The sequence below is a fragment of the Stenella coeruleoalba genome (assembly GCF_951394435.1).
Source record: "Stenella coeruleoalba genome assembly, chromosome: 11".
NCBI classification, from domain to species: domain Eukaryota; kingdom Metazoa; phylum Chordata; class Mammalia; order Artiodactyla; family Delphinidae; genus Stenella; species Stenella coeruleoalba.
This window is the reverse complement of record NC_137157.1, coordinates 71873414-71888278: the sequence shown is the minus strand read 5'-3', so window position 1 is coordinate 71888278 and position 14865 is coordinate 71873414. Positions and strand designations below refer to the sequence as shown.

Sequence of the window (14865 nt, the reverse complement as noted above, 5' to 3'; positions counted from 1 at the left end):
TATGTTCTAAGTAGTATTTAATATAACCTAATACTCTGAAAAGATTTCCACTCACACATTATTAGCACATGGTTTCAAGTATAGTGATTACATGTAATTACATTACGTTATTGATTACAATATGAAACAACCTCGTATTTCATTCAAGCAGCTGCTGAGAGGAATTTAGACAGAAGCATGAAAGAAGTTATTTGTAATTTAAATAGACACTTAAAATTGTATTTTAAAAATTAACACAATCTTGAACTCACTAAGTGAATTAATTTTGTTAAAACAAAATTCTCTTTAATACTTGCACTAATGTGCAGAGTACAGGAAATGCTGACAATGCCAGGCACATGGTATATACTCAGAAACTTTTTGCTAAAAATGACCTTCACCTAGAGTGGGCTCACAATTATCTAGGGGCTTTTGTCTGAGGGGCTTTCGTCTGAGCAAGGAGGTAATAAGATCACACTGTGTATGTAACTATCATGTACTGTGTATATGTAAGTCAAACCATGTGTGGCTACCACAGTGACCAGTTTCTGCAGTGTTCTTTCTATTGCTTCTTCAGCTCTACCAAAAGATAGTAGGAGTGAGTGAACAGACCTTCCAAGACTTGTGTATGACATATATCAATAAAGGGTTGTGTGTGTGTTTGGCATTTTCTCAGGTATGAAAAATAATTTGACTAATATAAGTAAGCATCTCCATTGAACAACCAATTAATGTAGAGGCAGAAGGAAGGTTGAGAGAAAATGAAACAATTTTGGGGAATGTGAATCCAGCAGGGAATTGTAAAATGTCTACCTTTTCCCATCATTCACATCTGGCAAATCGCTTACCCAAATCAGACTGTCAAGATTACAGATCTTGCCTGAGAATTTTTAAATCCCTACGTGATTTCTTCTCTGAAAATAAATTCATCAACATAAATTAACCAGAACCATGCTTTTTTTGGTTTCTGACATGGTTAAATTGTGATTAGACAATTAAACATTTTAATGAAAACAGGGAAATGCAAAATTATTCCATAACTAGTATATGAAGGTATTCCTAGTCTTTAAAAATTAGTATGGAAATCAATGTAACACATGTAAACAAGGTACTTAATTTTACTAAAGTGATTTATTTTGACAACAGTTCAAACTGAACTTTTATTTAATATAGAAGGTCAATAATACATACTTATATTTATATATTAAATATTTATATGTAAAATATATACTCAAAAAATGTCCCCACACTCAAAATGACAACTATGTCAAGTATATCTGACTTAAAATAAAAGAAATTACAAAAATAAAAATAGTAATTATTTGAGGACAGTGGCATTATGGCAGAGTTTTCTTCATTCTTTTATAACATTATTATATTGCTTTTAAAATTAAAATGTTTATTTTGGTTTAGTTATACATATTAACCCACTTCATCATTTAGAGACATTAAATAATACTAAAAGAATATAATTTATAAGTAAAACTATTATGTAGTTTTAAAATTCATATATGTATAAAATCCACATACCTGAGCCAACCTCTTTTTCCTCTTCTTCAATGTTGTTTTTGATGCTATCATACTCCTCATCAATGGTCTGGTTACCACGCATCTGAGATAAAATTCTACGGGCCTTCTGAGTCTGTCCTTTCTGAATAAGCCATCGAGGGCTTTCAGGTAAAAACAGAAAGCCAAAAAACTGTATAACTGCTGGAATTGCTGCAAGTCCCAGCATGTACCTGTAATAAGAAATCAATACATGGTTGTAAAATGTGGTCTTAATAGCATTGAGTATGAATAAAAGGTTTGTGTTCACCACACTAGGAATAACATATAATGGTAAAAATTAGAATGATTTTCTTTTCATCATATGTGCATGTCACCAGAAAAGATATTTTTATATTGTAGTGAAAAATTGAAAAATGAGAAAAATCTGATTCTTCTTTATCTCTTGCACAAATTACAATGAAAAAGAATGGACAAAAGTCACGATAATTTTGGATAGGCATTCTGAACCAAACACAACATGCAAAACACCAAAATCACCATCCTATCTAATACTAATATAATATAATTCTGTAATTTACAATATAAAAATGGGGCTAAGGCAAAACTCTCTGATATCTGTTTAAAAGATATACTTTTCATTAAAATAAATGCCCAGATGTATTGCTTTACAGTTATTTCTTCTCTGTAAATGATTAGTTATGATTTCATTTTGCCATCAAGCATCATTTTTTTTAGACAAAAAAGCACTTTACTTAAAAAATGGGGGGGTGGAGGGAGAGTTAGGAAAGCACATAGCAGCCGATCGCAGAAAAAAGATGGAAGTCAGATGCTAATAATCATTATTAAAATGACTAGAAATATGAAAAAGCTGCTAATGTTTTAAGTTGTCATCTTCTTCAAATGTCTATTCTTAATAACTGACAAAATTCTAAATAACAAATAAGCATAGCACTTTAAATCTACCAGAGAAATAACAAAAATAGCAATATGAATATATCAATATCAAAGATCTTTCCAAATTATTCTGACCACTGGACTAATCTCCTAATACCTCTAGGCCTCAATCTTTTTAAACTGAGTTAGATTACATAAACTTCAAGGTCTCTTTAAATTGGTGGCTTCTATGAATCTAGGACACCTGAATGTTTTCTATTGATCCAAGTTCCCAGAGTATTTTCCATGGTAGATTTATGGTGGTAGAGCTCAGAAGGCCAGTCCTGATTACATAACAACCCATACTCACTGGCATTCGTAAATCAAGACTCAATACACTTTTCAAAGCTGTTCTAACTTTTAAGCCATGCTAAACCAAAAGTATAGCAGTCCTGAAGACACATATCTTGTGAGTAAGTCTATTATTTTCCAGGCAATTTCATTTTACTTCCAAAAAAAGTAGAAAAACAAAAACACAATTGCTACATGGATGTTAAGAGTACCTCCTACTCAAACAGTAGCTACAAATACACTCAGAAAAATTAACTAAGATTTAGAAAGTGAATAAAGTGTTTATGAATGACTAAATGAATCACTTGGCCTACAATATTAAAGGAAATCTTATTAGACATGTTTTATACTTTAATCCATAAGTATTGATAATTACACCAATACTTAATCACTCCTTCCTCTGCTCACCTAGAAAACATTTTTGACCTCTATTTATGTCATTATACCTTATATTATAATAAATTATTTACCTATTTCACTTGACTGCATATTTAACTTTATATTCAGCATAGCACCTTATAAAGTATCTTGCACAGTAGGCATTTAGTAAATGTTTTATGAAATGATACAAAAACAGCTATATATATCGAAACTGTCTATATAAACTAAACAGAAAAATGTTTCACACTCATAGTAAAATTTTATGCAGCAACTCTACTGGATCATTAGCTCTGCAAAGTTACTTACACAGAAATTCTTTCCAATGAAACTACTTGTTACTCTAGATATAACCAGACCTTTCCTTCTGTTTGTTACTCTAGATATGACCAGACCTTTTCTTCTGAAGACTCATCTGATGAGAACTAGAGAGATCAGCTCACACAAATGCATATTTCTGGCCTCTTTCCCTTAAGATGATAACTTGTATAACCAAATCTTAATGTGTGTTTTAATGCTGTAAATGAATGAAATTTCTATTCAGTGTGTTCTCTCTTTAAAAATTTAAGAAAAAAGGTTATCCTACATTGCCAATTATTTAAAAGAAAAGCAATAAAAAGGTAGAAACCAAATATATTGGATTAGGAAATAAATAAGAAAAGTACTAAAGATGAAAGCCTTTACTTTTCATTTCTCTATACCTTTCTTGATCTTTCCTTCCGTTTTCCAAACCCCCTTAGTGATGAATTAAGATTAAAGGGGTGCACTGAATACTTCAAAGAAGCACTGAAATGAATACAGAAACTGAATCATTTTTAGACCCGAAGATGCTCACATAATACTTTGCACTTTACTACTCACTATTTAATCCCAGAACATAATATTTTTTAAAAATTAAAAGAAAAAAGAAAAGGGAAGAAAAGGGAAAATACAAAAAGAAAAATATAAAGATACATATTAGCCTGTTTTTTTAAGCGAGCTGTAGAAGACAGACTACTTTAGCCCTCCAGCCTTCTGAAATCTCTAAGTCCCAAGAGTCTAGGTCTAACATTTACAATTCAATGCCTTAATACTAGGGTAGGAAAAAGGAACTCACACTCTATTGCCAAACTTTAAGGATATATTAAAGCCTGTTTTCAGAGACTAGTCAAGATAAAACATGTTTTATACATTTACATCCTAAGATTTCTAAAAGTAAAACAAAGGAGCTTATTTTACTATATTTTAATTATCTTTCATGATAAAAATATTTTGATAGAAATAAATTACCATGGCTTTGTAGAGACCAAATACACAAGAGATCAGGTAACTGGTTTATGATGGAGAGAGGGTAGGAGCAGACCTGGGTCATACTTCACCTCTGGACACATTAACCACAAAACCCTGATCAAGTTACATAACATTTTAATGCACAGATGACAGTGTCCATTTCATTGAGCTGTTGGGAGAATTAAGTGAAATCATTCTTTTGGTACCTAAGCACAAAGAGAAAGCTCAGCAAAAAATGTTTTTACCTCCCTGACCTTCTCCCCTCTCAACTAATTCAATGCAACTTTTCTATTCCAGCTATATCATCCACCCAAACTTTTAGTAGGCAGCAGTAACCAGTTTCTTGAGGAAAAACTGTTCCTCCAATGATATGCATACTGGAGAATAAGAAGAATAAGTAAGAGTTTGCTTTGCTGTGATACTGATGAAAATTTTAACATGAGACTAAGAGAGGAGGAACTCTATACTAGTTAAGGCACTATTAGACTTACCAAGAGTCCTCTAAATCCAAGGAAACCAGGAACCAGATGAATGACAAGAGTACATTGACAAACCAGGCAGGCAATCCCCAGACAGACAAGCAGCCCCCTATTGACATGGGGGATCTCATAATTATAAACCAAATCAAGGGTTCTAAACCCTGGCTGCACATTAGAATCACCCAGGAGGCTTTTAAAACACACCAGTGTCCAGGGCCCACCTACCCCAGGGATTTTGACTAATTGCTCTGGGCTTCAAGCTCAGGGAATTCTATTTTCTTAAAAGCTCCCCAGGTGCTATCAAGGCTGAGAACCACTGATCTAAGTGTTCTAAAACTCCAGGGGGTGAAAGTGAACAATAAGCACCCAAGGTTCACCTTAGAGCAAACATCATTTACCTTCTGGAGGCCAGAGAGCACATCAGCTGACAGAAGGGGAAATGAGGTTGACTCAATCAAAAATGCCAAGCCTTCATGAGTTCTAAAAATTTTTAGAATATTCTTTAGCATCATGATCACTCACAGAAAGATACCTTTTAAAACTTTCTAAACTGAAGTTAACAAATGAGCTATTTTCTGGTACAACTAGCAGTACCAGCACCTGCCTACCAGAAAACTAAGGAGGGGACCTCAAATAGTAAGCAATACTTTCAAATTGTGTGTTTGGGCCACCTATCAACAAAGGAGACAAGCCGGGCTTCTTCACCTCAGATTAGGCCTTCCCAGTGTCAGGAACTGAAACTCTGTAAACCAAACATCCCTCATTCCTGGGTGCCTGCCCTCCCTGCTGTGGCTGAGCAGACCTGCTGAGCTGCTGCCATCAGATGGCCTGTGCCTCACACAAAACCAAACAAGTCCTTCATTGAACTGAACAATTTACAATCATTCTTGTTTTAAAGGAATCATATTGCTCTAACCTATGAAACAAAAGACAAGTATCTTTGAATAGATGGCCATTTAAGACACAGAATTTTGCAGTTCATAATTGCCCCTCTCTGAACTGATGATAACATGGTTATCTGAAAACATAGTCAACAGATAAACATGTTTCTTATCTCTAGTAGTTCCACAGCAGTGATGATTATGTTCCAAATACATGAAAATCTACTTGAAGGTCAAACTCAGCTTGAACAGCAAAAGTAGTAGCTAACACATAGCACTAGTTACTATGTGCCAAGCACTGTTCAAAAGAATTAAAATACTTTAACTCATTAATCTTCGCAACATCCCTATGAGGTAGGTACCATTATTATTACCACTTTAAAGACAAAGAAATGAGGCACAAAGAAGATACAGAACTAACATGCGGTGGAACTAGGATTAAAACCCAGGCTCCCTATGATAAATGTTTATTGTAAGTCAAGCTATAATAAATGTTTCATGATTACTTGATAATTATTCTGCAGAACTCATAAAAGGGGGCATAAATTTACCTCAGCCTCATGTTTAAGGACCGCTTTAGAAGTCTGTTGTTCACACATCTCTGTGAAATGCAGTAAAGCCCTGTGGCAATAACAGGGGAAAGGGCTGCTGGGTGCAGTCCCTCCCAATCTTGCCAAACCCTGCATAGCACCTGACACTTAGCACCCACTGGGCTAGGGAACTGCAAACTGGATTTAACAACACGGACCCACTCGTGGCAAATGGGACATTCTCTTACCCTCAACACCAGAGTGCTTTTATGAAAACAGCTGACTATTAGTTAAAAGAAAATATATCATTTGTAAGGGTAAACTTGTGGTGCTCACTTTGAACACTATGCCAAAATGAATTTTGATTTCATTTTTCTTTAACATACACTGGTAAACTTTTCATATAGGAAAAATTTAGATAATAACACAATAGATAGTTTAAAAGATGTTTGAGGGCAAAAAATTTTGACTTGGGATTTGATCCTTTTAAAATGTTTTATATGACAGATGTGATAGATCTAAAGTCGCTTTTGTCTACACTTTGTTTTCCAATGTCTGCCCTCCAGGGCTTCCCTGGTGGCGCAGTGGTTGAGAGTCCGCCTGCCGATGCAGGGGACACAGGTTCGTGCCCCGGTCTGGGAAGATCCCACATGCTGCGGAGCGGCTGGGCCCGTGAGCCATGGCCGCTGAGCCTGCGCATCCGGAGCCTGTGCTCCGCAACAGGAGAGGCCACAGCAGTGAGAGGCCCGCGTACCGCAAAAACAAAAACAAAAACAATGTCTGCCTTCCAGAGGCCGCCACAAAAGGAATTGTGCTGGATTGAGGAATTGTATCCTGCGTCACGTTCTGTTTACTTCTCTTCTCCCCTCTATTCTTTTTCCTCCTTAAATTCTCAGATGATGGGAAAAGGTTGCCAATGCCTTATAATGCAAGAGCTATACGATTTACGGTTTTACTTGAAAGTCAAGCTGTAACAGAAAGACTATCATAGCTAAGGGAACTGTATTACAAAATATTATATTTAAAACAAATTGTATAAAATTATTTTTATGGCTCTTGAGGTGCTGAATTCTACTAAGGGAAGACATTTTCACTCTGAGGAGCACAGTAAAGATTTTTTGGACACTGCAGTCATTTAGCCAAATATCCTCCTAATTGGCCATGATAGCATTAATGTGCAATTCAATAATCACTTCCTTACCTGTCTCTAGACCTCGTGTTGTTAAAAGTATACATTTTTAAACCAAATCCTCATGTTACATTTTTCTAGTCCTAGAGGATCTTGATATTTTTCAAAACAGTAAGATGAGCTCAGTCACCATCTCTGAAACTGTCCTGGGTACAGGGAGGATTTTTACCAATATTCTCTAATAATATCTCATACTATCTTATAATAAACCGAAAAAAATCAAATGACAAATCTGTATTTGTTATTCCAATAGTTTTACCTCCATCCTCTATCTTCTAGCTTGCATTCTGTTTATATCTATTTGCTATTAATTTGGAAATCAAGAATGGTTAGCCCATTCTAAGAGCACAAATCAATTAGAGGAATACTGTATCATAAATACTAAGCATAATGCTATGCTTTATTCTTTAAAACTCTACAGTTTCAAATTGGCATTCTTTCACATATAACTACGAAATAAACTTTAAACCTTGTTTTCCTGAAACATTTCATTGAAAATAGAAAGGGTTAACAGAGTAAGTAAATTCTTTGAAAATGTTACTTTTTGAAGATTTACTGTGTTTGCTTTGAAAGCTAAGGCTGAACTTGCCATCTGAGATGTTATTCAGCTGTTTACCCAGCAAACATCTGAATGTGAGTTAAGTACCAAACTCTAAGCCAATCATTAATTAAGCAATTAAGCATCATGAATGAACTTAACCAGAGAGAGTGCATTACTGTGTAAATCCAAAAACATCTCCCCAAGCTCAACTTTCCAATGATCTCTATCATTATACACTTTTTAAGTTTCCCCTTAAAAAGGCATAACCCCATCCCTTCAAACCACATCCAAGAACACTGTCCTACAGCCCTATATCTAGAGCTACCCAACTTCGTTGTTCAAGAGTCCTACAGATTTTGAGTTTTTTCATAAACTTTAAGTAACAATCACATGAGTAATGCATTTACTCCGAGATCCCTATTCTTGGATTTACAAAAGAAACAGCCACCTTTAAATATCAATGATAAAATAATTACTCGATAGTCATCAAATATGAATTGTGATTTATATATGTTCTTCCTTAATGCAAGTTTTAAATGTAAGAAGATAACACTGAATTTAACTACCTGCTATAGTTACAACAACTTACTTGATAATATATTTAAAAATTTTTCTTCATCACTCACAAATCCATTTCAATAGATAGGAAATTAAAATAAGAAAATACTGCCTAAGAAAGGCTACAAATGAACTTACCTACAAAACCGAAATAGAGTTACAGATGTAGAAAATAAACTTATGCTTACCGAGGGTTAAGGGGTGGGGGAGGGATGAATTGGAAGACTGGGATTGACACATACACACTATGATATATAAAATAGATAACTAATAAGGACCTACTGTATAGCACTGGGAACTCTACTCAATACTCTGTAATGGCTTATATGGGAAAAGAATATAAAAAAGAGCAGATATATGTATTTGTACAACAGATTCCCTTTGCTGTACATCTGAAACTAACACACATTGTAAATGAATTATACTCCAATAAAAATTAAAAAAAAAAAAGAAAATACTGCCTAATTGAGACCTCAGGCTAATAAGTTAATTTTCCTCTGCCATTAAGGGCTATGTAGAATATTAACATCAATGACTGATACACTTGAAAATCTGATGGCAGTTAGAGAGCAAACAGGAGACACAAAGCTGTGGGTACATAATAAAAAAAAAAAAATCAATGTGTCAAGTTGGATTCTTTCAAGTAAAAAGGTGATGTGATACATCACCAGCAAATGAGAAATTTTTATGTTACCTAGTAAACGAGTCTATGTAAACTGTTAAAAAATTCATAGCCATAAATGTAAACATATATATAAGCCAAAGAAAATGTTAACTATCTACATAATAAGGGGAAAATCTCTCAAAGTAATTTGATATCAGTACATAAGGCAAATGGCTTGGCCGAGGTTATTTAGTGCTGTGGTCATAGCAGAAGCAGCAGGATATACTTGCTTTAATAAAATAAGATTAGATGCTATTTAAATAAATAATGTGGTATTTTGCAGAGATATTAGATAGTTTTAAACAACATGGCAAAATGCATTAAGATGTACAAAACTGACAGTACGAGTGCTGAAAATAATGCGCGCACAACCATACCTATATACATACCCTTTTCTTTCCAACTCTGAATATCTTCCATATGCAAAGCTCTATGTTTGGGATTTTGGAGATACAGAAATGACTAAGAGATATGCCCTTGCTTCAAGGAGCTCATACCTAGTAATCATGGAACAAAATTGGATTATGTAATTGCTATGACTGAGATTTAGGCACAGTGTAAGAGTAAGGAGAAAAGTTATTTCAACAGAGGATATTAGAAAAAGTGTCATGGCAGAAAAAAACATTTAAACTATCACTGACCATTGCAGAAAAGGAATATAATGGAGAGAGCCAGCATAAGGTTGAAATTAACTTTTTTTAGGCAAAATTTGCATATAATAAAATGAGATCCAAGGTGTACCATTCTGTGAGTGTGTGTGTGTGTGTGTGTGTGTGTGTGTGTGTGTGTGTGTATCCTTGTAACTACCATCCCAATCAAGAAACAGAACATTTCCATAATCCCAGAAAGTTCCCTCATACCTTACCCCCTTCCAGTCAATCCCCACTGCCTTAGACAATCACTGATCGAATTTCTGTCCCCATAGTTAATTTTGCATATTGATGAACTTCATACGGAATGTTAGAGACCATACTTCTTTGTATCTAGCTTCTTTCAATCTTGTTTTTGAGATACATCCATTCTTTCTGATCTACCGATTTATCAATCCTTACCAGTCTCATTGTTTTAGCTTTATAGTAAGTCTTGAAATCAGATAGTGAATCATCCAACTTGTTCTTCAGGATGGTTTTGGCAATTCTAGGTCCTTTACTTTTCTGTAAAAATTTTAGAATCTACTTGTCCTTTTCAGTGAATCTGAATGAATGTAAGTGGTGATAGCGGACATCTCTGTCTTGAATTCCATCAGAAGGGAAAGCATTCAGGCTTTCCCCATTGAGTATAAAGCTGGCTGCAGGTTTTTTTGTAGATGCCCTTTATTAAATTCAAGAAGTGCTCTTCCATTCTAGTTTGCAGAAAGGTTTTATCATATATAAAGGTTATTCTGTCAAATGTTTTCCTGCATATATTGAGATAGATCCTTTAGTAGGTTTTCCTCCAATTTCAACATGGTGACTTGCGCAAATTAATTTTCATATGGTAAACAAACTGACTTTTCTGAGAAAACTGCCTTGGTCAGTTTATATAAAAGGATTTATTATTCTTTTATATATTATTGGGTTTGATTTTACAATATTTTAAGGATACTTTCAATCTGTGTCTAGAATTTTCTTTGCTTGTAACAACTTAAGCCACTTCTAGAACTAACAAGCCATGAATCCGAACCACTGCCTTTCCCAGTGTACTGGAATCTCCATTACTACCAAAAGTGCAGCCCATCCAGGTCACTGCTGGTCTTTAACAGTCTCAGAAGGACAGAAACAAAATTAAGTAACGTGTATTCAGCAGCAATTTCAAGAAGAAGAGCCTCATTCAATTTGTTATAGGAATGGGTAGCCCTTAGGTATAATATCTAACATAAAATGTATTGGAGTCTGTTATGATATACTTTAGTATTTAACATGTACTTATGAATTACTGAGAATCTATGTCACTATTGAATGTACTAAAAAAAAACTGGACAATTAAATGAAGCATGACTAATTTCACAAAAAAAAAAAAAGCCACAGTATTAGTTATGCTGGCCTCAAAACTCAGCTGGGAAGTACTCCTTCTATCTCTATTTTCTTAAAGCTTTTGTTTAAGCTTGGAGCTATTTATTCTCTAATGTTTTACTTAATTCACCAGTGAAACCATCTGGGCCTGAAGTTAGCTTTTCAGGTAGGTTACTAGCAATGATTCGACTTAATAAATATAGGAATATTCAGATTTTCCATTTTACCTTGTGCTGGTTTTTAGTAGAGTTGCGATTTTCAAGCAATGTGTCCATTCCATCTAAGTTGTTGACTTTATTGGCACAAAGTCGTTCAAAGTACTCCCTCACTATCCTTATTATGTCCATAGAAATGATGTGCTTTTACTCCTGATATTGATAATTTGTGCTTTATCGTTTTAAATCAGTCATAATCAGTTTACCAATTTTATTAGTAATTCCAAAGAACCAACATTATTTTTCTATTGTTTGTCTGCTTTGTATTACATTGACTTCTCTTCCTTATTAACACCTTTTGTTTCATTTGGTTTTAATATGCTCATATTTTTCTAGCTTAACATGAAACTTAGATCATTTGACTTCTCTAATAAAATCACTTTAGCTATATATTATGCTCTAAGCACAGTTGAAACTGCATTCTACAAATTTTGATATATTTTATTTTCTTTGAACTCAAAACTGTTTTCTAATTTTCCTTCTGACATCTCCTTAAATCCATGAGTTATTTAGAACATGCTGGTTTTTTTTTTTTTTTTGCACTACGCGGGCCTCTCACTGATGTGGCCTCTCCAGTTGCGGAGCACAGACTCCGGACACGCAGGCCCAGCGGCCATGACTCACAGGCCTATCCGCTCCACGGCATGTGGGATCTTCCCGGACCGGGGCACGAACCCGTGGTCCCCCGAATCGGCAGGCAGATTCTCAACCACTGCGCCACCAGGGAAGCCCCTAGAACATGCTGCTTTAATTTCCAAATATTTGAAGCTTTTCTGGCTGTTTTATTGATGTCTAATTTAATTCTGCTATGGTCAGAGGACATATTCTATAAGAGTCATTTTTTAAATTTATTAACATTTATTTTATGATTCAGGATATGACCAATTTTACAGAATGTCTGATGTGAATTTGAAAAAGAATGTGTACGATGCAGCTGTTGGGTGTAGCTATCCACAAATGTCAGTTATGCCTAGGCAATTAAGAGTGTTTTCCAGTTTTTCTAAAAACATTTTTTGTCTAGTTGTCCTATCAGTTGCTAAGAAAAGAGTTAAAAATTTTCCCAATATGAGCCGGAATTTGTCTATTTCTTCCTTTAGTTCTGTAATTTTCAAATTGTGATAAAGTATACAAAATAAAATTTCCCATTTTAATCATATTTAAGTGTATAGATCTGCAGCATTAAGCATATTCACAATGTTGTACAACCACCATCTATTAATTTTTGTTTATGCATTTTGAAGTAAACTATACATTCTTTATCATTTTTAATTCTGATGAATCGACTCTTTTATCATTATGAAATGTCCTCTTCATCTCTGGTAATACCACTTGTCTTAAGGTCTACTTTGTGTGATTATTAATATAGCACACAAACTTTCTTATACTTACTGTTTGCATAGTCTATCTTTTGCCATCCTTTCACTTTTAACCTATCTATTGCATTTTACTTGAAGTGTATCTCTTTTACACAATATAAATCTGTGCCATGCTTTTTGTACACAATGATAATTTTTTATATTTCATGTTACTGTTGCTGTAACTGGATTTTAAGTCTACCATTTTGCTATCTGCTTTCTATTTGTCCCATCTGCTATTTATTTTTTCTTTCTTCTTTTTTTTAATATTTATTATTTATTTTTGGCTGTGTTGGGTCTTTATTGCTGCATGCGGGCTTTCTCTAACTGCGGCAAGCAGGGGCTAATATTCGTTGCAGTGTGCAGGCTTCTCATTGCCGTGGCTTCTCTTGTTGTGGAGCATGGGCTCTAGGCCTGCGTGCTTCAGTAGTTGTAGCACGTATGGCGCAGAGCACAGGCTCAGTAGTTGTGGCACACGGGCTTAGTTGCTCTGCGGCATGTGGGATCTTCCTGGACCAGGGTTTGAACCTGTGTCCCCTGCATTGGCAGGCGGATTCTTAACCACTGCACCATCAGGGAAGTCCCTATTTATTTTTTTCTTGCCTTTGTTCAGATTATCCAAATATCTTAAGTATTTCATTTTAATTCTTAAAATGGCTTCTTAGCTGTATCCTTTTGTAATCTATTCTAGTGATTGTTCTCAGGATAAGACATGCATCTTAACTTATCAGTCTACCTAGAGATAACACTGCAAGTCTTCACGAACATGTATAATTCTATTTACTGACCCCAATTTTTCTGCTATTGTCATCATATATTTTATAACTTATATACATTATAAATTGCACAATAAATTTAAATGTAAACAGTCATATGTCTTTCAAAAAATGGAGAGAAGAAAAAAACAAATTCCTTTATATTTGGTCTCTTATTGATAGCCACTACTTTTCCTCCCTACTGCAGCTGGATGAGCTTTCATCTAGTGTCATTTCCCTTCAGTCTGAAAATTTTCCTTAGCATTTCTTATAATGCAGGAGGTCTAGTGGTGACAATTTGTCCTAACTTTATTTGAAAATGTCTTTATAAGCGTAATCTTGAGGTTTGCCTATATTGACCAATTTTTCTTTCAATTATGGGTCACATTTTCTGTTTATTTGCATATCTAATAATTTTTAATGTGTTTTGAGTATTATGGATAAACTCTGGAGACTCTAGATTTTGTTCTCTTCTGAAGAACACTCACTTTTTTATTAGGCACCTTACATCTGTGGAAGCTTGGTTTTACACTTGGCTAGTGTAAATCTGTTTTCAGTTTTGGCTTGGTCTTAGGGGAAATTCCTTAATCACGCAACAAGTCTTTACTCCTAAGGCTGGTGCTTCTTTGATTTCCGTGGAAGCTCAAGCTGTTGGCCCCTCTAACCTGGCAGGTTTCAAATTCCAAGTATGTCCTTCCTCCTATGGGCAGGAAATAAAATCTGTCTCATCTTTCACCGTCTTCTAACTGTTGCTTTCTGCAGGCTCCACGGAATCTCCCCTGTAATATTCACAGTTCAGGGATCTGTAAAACATTTGTAGCAAATTAATATTCAGATTTGGTGGCTTCCTCCTCTCTGGGTCATTCTTTTCCTGGATTTTACCCCTTAAATTTCAGTTGCTCTGGCCATCCCAAACTCTAGCCACTTATACCACAAGCCAATAAAACTGTAATTTTCTTCTTAAGTTCTCGCTGCCCAGCATCATGGATTGAGGGCTGCCCTCAGAGAAAAAGTCATAGGTGTATATCTCACCGTGAACTGTTCCCTTCAAGGATCAAATCCCCCTTCAGTTTCTTGGTACTGGAGCTCTCCAATGTTTTGAACATTTTTTTTTATTCTGTCTATGACTTATAATGGTTACCTTCAGGGGACGTTAGTCTTAACGCCAATCAGTCTCATTAGCAAACTATATTAACTTTTCACCTGGAAAATTCAGGCAGTTGAACGTGGGGGCGATTTTTATTGCCAGCTTTATGCAGGATAGAGACCCAACCTAAGATTTTTCTGGAGATAACAGCAAACAATACCTAGGAACACTTAAGAGTCTATAAGTATGTTCACAGCTACT

General features: G+C 34.9%; 1 protein-coding gene across 1 annotated transcript in view; it reads right to left on the bottom strand.

Moving 5' to 3' along the window:
* The window catches only part of SLC2A13 (solute carrier family 2 member 13), a 427342-nt gene that overhangs the window by 321834 nt on the left and 90643 nt on the right, over positions 1 to 14865 (bottom strand). Inside the window, exon 3 of the mRNA XM_079938390.1 lies at positions 1510 to 1718. Within this exon, the coding sequence (XP_079794516.1) occupies positions 1510 to 1718 (209 nt within the window). The remainder of the gene's footprint in view (positions 1 to 1509; positions 1719 to 14865) is intronic.